The 8936-nt window shown below is 29.1% G+C and overlaps 1 protein-coding gene across 1 annotated transcript; it reads left to right on the top strand.

The window, feature by feature from the left end:
- The first annotated feature begins 714 nt into the window (after nt 1–714).
- LOC108573139 (uncharacterized protein DDB_G0284459-like) lies at nt 715–7124 on the top strand. The gene is made up of 5 exons (XM_017935517.1): nt 715–770; nt 988–1327; nt 1406–1653; nt 1735–5861; nt 5991–7124. The coding sequence occupies exons 1-5, from the start codon at nt 722–724 to the stop codon at nt 7122–7124; spliced, it is 5898 nt and encodes a 1965-aa protein (XP_017791006.1). The 5' UTR covers nt 715–721.
- Nucleotides 7125–8936: the final 1812 nt, after the last annotated feature.

Genomic DNA, 8936 nt, shown 5'->3' with positions numbered 1-8936 from the left:
ATAATTTTCAAAAATACAAATTTTAGAATTTTTTAAATGTAACTTTTACAAAAGTTGTAGATAATATTAAACAAGCACACAAGATTTTAATCGTTTATACATAAATATTAATATAACTGTATAATTATGCGATGAATTTACGAGATATTTTTTACCGACACATGCCTTTTAATTGTCAAGTTATGTATTTTTACTTACAAATATTGGGTTGCTACAATCCATTGTTTTATGTAATTTTTAATTTATTTATTAGTAGGTATTGTCTTCATTTTCTATCTTATGATTGCATTTCACTTAACTGTTGTCTTTAAATTGTGACATTTGGTCGACACACTAATCAATTTCCCGCAATTTTATGATTACTGCATCTGCGTTTGTCATGAAATTATCTACTTCGTTGTTTCATTTGAATGGTGTAATGATTTTGCTCCTTTTTCGTATAAATAATGTTCTATATTAGTATTTAAGTGTTTAAATTATTAAAAATATATTTTTAAAGAAGTTACTGAAAAAAATCGAAATATTACTGTATTTTGTCACTTGGTGTCTCTGAATGCGTTTTCCGTAACGGATGTTCTAAGTGCGTATTATATGTGAAAAGGTCGAGTATATCAGTTTGAATTCATAAGATAACACGTGTTAGTACGAAGTCTTATACTGAAAAGTTTTTTCTTTTTTTATACAAGTTGTTGTTTAATATATGTTTTAAGTGAAATCAAAAATGCCACGTTTAGTAAGAGATTCAGATGAGGAGGAAGATGTTAAGCACGGTTTGTATTTTTCATTTTTTGATTTGTACGCGCACGCGGTTCACTTGGTCGCCGAATGTAACGGTCGATTCAGTATCGAATGTTATACTTCTATTAGTGTGACAACGCATAATATTATAGAAATTCTTATTTTAAGTCTTCTTGAAATAAATAATCGACATTTTATAAGTTTTAATTACATTTGTTCACATTATTCATGTTTGTCTGCAATTATTAGGTCGTAAAACTCGTGCTCTCACCGAAGCAGCATCAGTTGATTCACCACTTCGTCGCAGTTCTCGAATTAAACCAGCTATTAGAGAAAATGAATCTTCACCAGAATCGCTTTTAAGCGACGCAAGTAACGTTAGTAATACACAAACTACTAGGGTTAGAACGCGACAAAAACTTGCCATGGATGGTTCTTCAACTGAAAACCAAAGAACACTACGTTCTAGGATAAATTCTGTATCCTCAGATGTCAGCGAAGTGGCAGAAACAGATGTTGGTACATTATCAAAGAGAACTGCAAGGACTAATTTTAATGATGCACTTAATAAGACAAATAATCGAAGAAGGTGTATATAATTACTAACCATTTTTATGTATTATATTATTTTCTTTAATTACAATAAATTATTGTTTATTATTCTTAGCAAGCGATTCACAAGAGCTGGTTCAGAAGCAAACTCACCACCACCAGCAACAAGATTTACACGTAGTACAAGAGCTAGCTCTGTGGGACCTGAAACTGATACAAGAAAGAATGAATCAACATGTACACCTGTTAAAATAAGAAAACGAACTTCAGTATTACCTTCAGAAGTAACTGTTATAGAGGAGAAGATACCTGTGGTGGCAATAGATCGCACATTACCTAATGTTAACATAGTTAATAAAATAGGTATATTATTTTTTTTAATTTCTTTACCATAATATATTTCTATTCAATTTTAATTTTGTAACATATAATACTAAATTTTAGATTTGAAAGACTCTCATAAAGCTTCTGTAAAAGAAAGTGACAATTTATTAATTGAAAATATGGGTACTACAATGAATGAAGAAGATCCAGATAGTTCTGATAATATGCAAAAATTAGCTCTAAGTACAGAAACAGAATCAGTCAATGAGAGCATACATAGTGAAAGCTCAAAGAAAAACGTTTCTTTAAAAGTGCGTAGAAATTCAAGTTTAAATAATAGTATTGAAGATGTGGAGAGTGTAAAAGATGAAAATGAAGTGGAAAGTAACCATTCTACAGAAATTAATACTAAATTATGTGAACAGTCAGAGAAAATTCATAATAAAGAAAATAAAGATATAAGCATCAAAATGGATGTTTCAATTGAAAAAGTAAATATGGATGAAATTAAGGAATCTGAAAGTGATAAATCAAATACATCAGAAAATATACATGAAAGTAATGAAATAAGTAAGAAAGCAAATACATCAGGAAGTGTACTTGAAAATAATGAAATGAATGAGAAAGCAAATATATCAGAAAATGTAAATGAAACTAATGAAATGAGTGAGAAAGCAAATATATCAGAAAATGTAACTGAAACTAATGAAATGAGTGAGAAGGCAAATACATCAGGAAGTGTACTTGAAAATAATGAAATGAATGAGAAAGCAAATATATCAAAAAATGTAACTGAAACTAATGAAATGAGTAAGAATGCAAATACATCAGAAAATGTAACTGAAACTAATGAAATGAGTAAGAATGCAAATACATCAGAAAATGTATATGAAAATAATGAAATAAGTGAGAAAGCAAATACATCAAGAAGTGTACATGAAAATAGTGATATGACTGAGAAAGCAAATACATCAGAGGAAATTAATGAAGTAACTGATAAATTAAATACTTCGGAAAATGTTCATAAAAAGAATGAAATGAGTTCTATAAATGCGCTTTCGTCTCCTAATTTAAATAACGTAAAATTATCAAAATCGTCAGACAAGATACTAATTACAGATATATCCCATTCAAAGCACGAGGATACACATGATTTAAAAGACAATAATGGAATGAATAATTCAAGTACTGGTAATATTTCAGAATCTCTTGATGCTTGTATGAACCTAGGGGATTCTACAGTTATTAATGTGAATGAAGATAATGTAATTAATGCAGTTAAAAATAGTCAATCTTTCATTGTTACAGAGACTTCAGTTGAATTTAGTCAGGAAATACCTGAAAGTGAAAAACAGTCAAAGAAAGTTTCAGTATTGGATAATTCTTTAACGTTAAAGAACCAACGGATACATAAATTGAGTGAAAGAAAATCGAAAACTAATGAAGAAAAAAATAAAAACAATCAAGAAAACATGGAAATTGATAACGATTCCGATACAAATGTGACAAACTTATTTCAAGATATTCCAGCTGATGAATGGAAGCAGCAGAAGAATGCTGATACTGATAAGAATTCTGTACATTCAGTGTCAACAGAGAGATTGGAAAATGAAAGCGAAGGTGAATACGATCTCGTTTTGGTTGATACAGAAGCGTGGTTAACCGCGGAAAGTGCAAAGACTAAGAAAAAGAAACAAATATCTGACTGTGATTCAGATGATACTGTTGTGTTAGAAACAGAAACAGATTCTATGAAAGCAGTAAATGAGGAAAATATGGCAATGGATATATCAGAAAGTAAATGTAAATTAAATGTCAGCAAAGGTAAAAGTCCGAATACAAAAGGACGAAAATCTATGGATCCAAAAGTAATTAAGAATAAAGAAAATGTAATAGAGGATTTAGAAGACATAAAGGATGTGAAAGATACAGCACAAGATGCAGAAAGTTCAACAAATGTAGACGACAATAAATCTATAGTAGCAGATAACAATAAACACTCTACTTCGAAATGTAATATTTCAGTTCAATCAGTGAGAGATAAAAGTTTATCTAAGTCACATAAAACAATAGAAATGGAAGAAAATACATCTAATAAAAGTAATTCGTCTGAAGATGTTCCAAGAAAACGAAGATCACTTAATAAATCAAAGCAAGATATTAAAAATATGTCTGATTCTGATAATTCAGAAAATAAATTCACGATATTTCGTAAACTTTTCTTTAACGCAGAAAGCGATACTAACAGTGATGATGATAAGGAATCAAGTAAAAGTATAGACTCTGATATTCAGAAGGAATATAATCTTTACGGCAAAGATATCTCTAAGTTTTCCGATGATGATGTACCAGGGGATGAATGTAGAGCATCAGAAACGGAATCGTCAGATCCAGATGACAATGGATCAGATCTTGCAGATTTTGTAGTTGAAGAGGGGGAAGAAGAAAGTGAAGATGAAGATGAAGATGAAGAAAATAAAAGTGAAGATGAAGATGAAGAAAATAAAAGTGAAGATGAAGATAAAGAAAATGAAAGTGAAGAAGAAGAGGGTGCGGAAATTAAAAATAAAGAATTAGATGACAAGAAAGATTCCAAAACACATCAAAAAGATGATGATGAAAAAAACATGCAAGAACAAGATGAAAATATGGAAGTTGAGGAAGAAATAGAGGAGAAAATAATTAAGAGGAAAGAACAGAATGAGGATCATAACCAGAAACGTAATATAGATACATCTCAGACAGAAAAAGATAAAAATGAAAATAGTTTAGCTGATTTATCGCATTCAAGTATTCTTAAAACAAAGAAAAAAGAAAAAATCCGATTATCTGGTGAATTTATAGTTGAAGATTTAGAACAATCATTAAATGAGTCTGAACTGGTATTTAATAAAAAAATACTGAAACTCAATTCAATGGAATGTAGTACTCCTAAAACTGATATATCTAAACAAGAGAAATTTAATAGTAGTATGGAAACATCAAAAACAAAAAATTCAGAAACGAAACATAAAAAAGTAACTAGTAAAATTTATGAAGTTACAGAATATGATTCTTTTGATAAGGAAGAAAATAAAAGTACAACATTAAAGGAAAAAAGCTCCAAGAAATTAAGTAAAACAATAAATGAAGGTCTCATGCATCACATTCTTTCACCTGAATTACTTACACTACTAACAAAAACAAATCTTTCAAGGACAATGTCTTCCAAAGTAGCAGAATTAAATAAAACAACACTGGCTCCTGAAAGTATGACACCTACAACAAAATATTTGATGAAAGAAAAATTAAATGTAAGTGCACCAGTATTAAAATTAAATACTACATGTAAAAAATTATTAAATGCTACTTATGATAATGAACAGAGTGATATATTAATTCAAATTGAAGGAAATAATAAAAGTGTCGGTGAATCAAATATAGAAACAACTCAAGGTGTAAATGATTCTTTAAAAAGAAAACTATTTAAAGTAGCAGGCAATATATTAAAAAATGATCAACAGAAAAAACTTAAAAAACGAAAACAGTCAGTAGTAGAAACAACTGATCTTATACTATCTGAAGATGATTTCCATGAAGCTGAAGATGCAGAAATTGTGAAGAACAATGAACATATTCTTTCTATTGCTAATACTGATGATAATGATGAAACAGAAGAACATGTAGGTAAGAAGCAGAAAAAGAAGAAGAAGAAAACATGTGAGAAATTTATTGAAACAGAACAGAACAATAACACAGCAGCATGTAACGTGACAAAGGTAAACAAGAAAAAATATAAAACAGGTGATGATATTTTAAGTTTCTCAAACACAAATGAAGAAACTAAAATTGTAACAAAAAAGAGGAAACTTTCAAATGCTTTGCCAAGTGAAAATGAAGAGACTAAAACACTTAAGAAAAAGAAAAAGCTGTTAAATACTTTACCAAGTGAAAATGAAGAAACTAAAATACTAAAGAAAAAGAAGAAACTTACAAATGTTTCAGCAAATGAAGAAGAAAACGTTAAACCGCTGAAGAAGAAGAAGAAAGTTTCAGCTGTTTTGTCCAATGAAAATGAGGGAACTAAAATACTAAAGAAAAAGAATAAAGTTTCAAATGCTTTGCTAAGTGAAAATGAAGAAACTAAAACACTTAAAAAAAAGAAGAAGCTGTTAAATGCTGCATCAAATGAAAATGGCGGAACTAAAGCCCTTAAGAAAAAGAAAAAGCTATTAAATGCTTCATCAAGCGAAAATGACGAGACTAAAGTCCTTAAGAAAAAGAAGAAGCTATTAAATGTTTCTCCAAGTGAAAATGAAGAAACTAGAATTCTAAAGAAAAAGGAGAAACTTACAAATGTTTCAACAAATGAAGAAGAAAACGTTAAACCGGTAAAGAAGAAGAAAAAAGGTTCAGCTGTTTTGTCCAATGAAAATGAGGAAACTAAAATACTAAAGCAAAAGAAGAAAGTTCCAAATACTTCACCAAATGAGAATGAAGAACCTAAAATACTAAAGAAAAAGAAAAAACTTTCAAATGCTATAGCAAATGAAGAAGAAGACATTAAACTGGTAAAGAAGAAGAAAAAAGATTTGTCCAATGAAAGTGGGGAAACGAAAATACTAAAGAAAAAGAAGAAAGTACCAAATGCTTTGTCAAGTGAAAATGAAAATACTAAAACAACAAAGAAAACGAAAGAAGTTTCAGATGGTTTACCAAATAAAAACTTATCCAAGAAAAAGAAAAAATTACTATCAGAAGATAGTACTTTGCAGGATGAAGATGGTTTAATGAATGAAAATATTTTAGTTGGAAAGTCGTCAGAGAAAAAACAGAAATTATTACGAAATATTAATCAGGATAATGTAAAATTAATAAATGTAACGTGTACTGCAATATCTAATAAACCGCAGCAGTGCAGCGATGCGGCATCTGATTCAGATGAGGGACCACAAACAGTTGCATTTTCTGAAGCTCGAAATGAAGCGTTAGGAATGTTAAAAAGTACTTTGGATACCATTAAAGCTAATAAAGAAATGAAAAAGAAGAAGCAGAAAGAACATATGGAAAGGATGCAAAGGCAAAAAGAAATTAAGATTAAGAGATTAAAATCTAAGAATCAAACAGCAGAAACTAATAAAATTGAACCACAGAAAAGTAACATTAAACGACTTTCTGAAGAAGATCTTGAAAGATTGTCTGACATATCGAGATTACCGAAAAAAAAGAGATCATCAAAAAAGGAAGATCAACTATTATCATCTCGTTCGATGATTAATTCAGGAGTTAAAGACACAAAGAATGTATACCTAGAAGAAGATTCTACTCCGCTAAGTTCTTGTATAAGTACAACTGAATTTAGTGTTGTCAGCCTTGAAACAATAAAAAAGAAAAAGAAAGTTCCAGAGATAACTTCGTTCAGGCAAAAAATGCTTGCTAGAAATAAGCGAGAACCTGTAACTGCTTATTTAATGTATTTGGAAAAGCAAAAGGCATCAGGCAAAGCTAAATTTTGTAATAAATCACAATAAATGTTTAATTTATTTTTTACGTGATAAGCTGTATGATATGATATGATATGATATAAATCGTATTATATTATAATTGTTTTAAACAAAATATTTAAGTAAACAATTCCTTGTAATAATTAAAAAAAAAAAAATGGAAATATTCAATACATTCTATTCACTGGGTGAAGCTCATAAAGCATAAGAAGTGAATATTTTCAAAGATATTGGTAATATGAAAAAAGTATTAAAATTTAAATACTTGGAAGGCCTACTTTTCTGCTTAAGTTGTTTTTTTTTTGTATACGAAGGAGAGCCGAGGAGATTTTAACATTATTACTTCTTAACCGAACTCTTTTTCAATTGGCATAACTATGGTAGACATTCACAACCTGTCGAATTAAATGATTGCAGTCCTTCAGGATCAATGAATGTCATAGTTAAACAAAAAGCAGCTGTATCATTATAATTGCATTCGGTCCTCATATTCCAATATTCATTTATTACCGTTTAAGATGTTGCATATATTAACCTTTAACTTGTAAACAATTCGCAATTGTTGCATTTTTATTTAACAATTCGGAAATCTCTTCGGTATGAGTTTAACGAATTCTAATTTTTATGTTATCGTGCATTGCTGATGGCGATATTGCTTCTATAAAACTAATCGTATGTTAGTTCGGACAACTGTGATTATGCTTCTTCAATAAAAAGCATTGTACCGTTGTCCATTTTCATGTTGCATTCATGTCATAATATACATACTTGATGGTATTTCTTCTTATAATTGTAGAAGTTTGTACCGCAGAAAGTCCGCGTAAATTTATCCAGTTATACGGTTTTCAAAAAACTAAAGACTGATGATATGATCTTATGCAAAATTGCATCCAATTACGATATACAAACCATCTATTGCCAATTTTCAATAGTAATAGATCGTGGATATTGAAATAAGATACTTCTTAGTTATCTGTCATTTTCAGTAAACAAATATTACACTTTGTGTCTGTTACGTTTCTAATGTTTGTAAAATTTGTTTACATAACATCCGAAAACGTGATGAGTACAGGAATGAGTAATGTTGGTTCATTTTTTTTTCTACTAATCACAGAAGTGTATCATTTCATTTAAAATAATAAATTCACTTCAATCTTGGAAAGAAATGTGGTAGGAGTGAAATCAACGTTGATCGATTTTGAATGACTATGGTTATTGAATTTAGCTGAGTGTGACTATACTTATACAAATTGGAAAACATGTTTGGTTCTAAAAAAATAGTATGCTTCTAATTTTGTGACGTTCTTGCAGGAAAAAGACATATTTGAATTGAAAGCAAATCTGTATTGAATAATAGCAGAATGGTCAAATGTAAAAATATATGCGTCCATTTTTTACTATACTTATTCTTTTTATTATAGCAACTTCGTAGAGTGTTAAATTAAGATGTAATATAATATAAAAATAAATCGATACAGAATATTTGTGTTTATTTAAAAATCCCGGACTTTATTACCTTTGGAAATGCCATGTGAGTATTTTATCGCATAATCAAACGTAGAGTATTTGTGTAAAAATAATAATGTGATTTTCATTGCTTAGTAGCAAAATAATTAAGATTGATTTAATTAAATGCATTATTCCCTTTAATTTGATTTTCACATCATGAATGTATGCACTCTGCATGCACTCTGTATGACAGAGTTTACACATATTGAAAAAATTCCTATTAAATTTATGTTACAAGGAATAGAAAAATTCATTAATAATACATTATTTGTACATTTCTAACAAATAATTATCAAAATGGGAGTCAGTTGTTATGTGACTGTTCTTTAG

This window comes from Habropoda laboriosa, unplaced genomic scaffold (genome assembly GCF_001263275.1).
Source record: "Habropoda laboriosa isolate 0110345459 unplaced genomic scaffold, ASM126327v1 scaffold124, whole genome shotgun sequence".
NCBI lineage: Eukaryota > Metazoa > Arthropoda > Insecta > Hymenoptera > Apidae > Habropoda > Habropoda laboriosa.
Note: the sequence above shows the minus strand (reverse complement) of the source record. Positions and strands in the feature narration are given on the sequence as shown.

Coding starts and splice junctions, on each gene's coding strand:
- LOC108573139 (XM_017935517.1), top strand. CDS start 722: ATGCCACGTTTAGTAAGAGATTCAGATGAGGAGGAAGATGTTAAGCAC. Junction 771..987: donor GGAGGAAGATGTTAAGCACG/GTTTGTATTTTT, acceptor TGCAATTATTAG/GTCGTAAAACTCGTGCTCTC. Junction 1,654..1,734: donor TAACATAGTTAATAAAATAG/GTATATTATTTT, acceptor ACTAAATTTTAG/ATTTGAAAGACTCTCATAAA.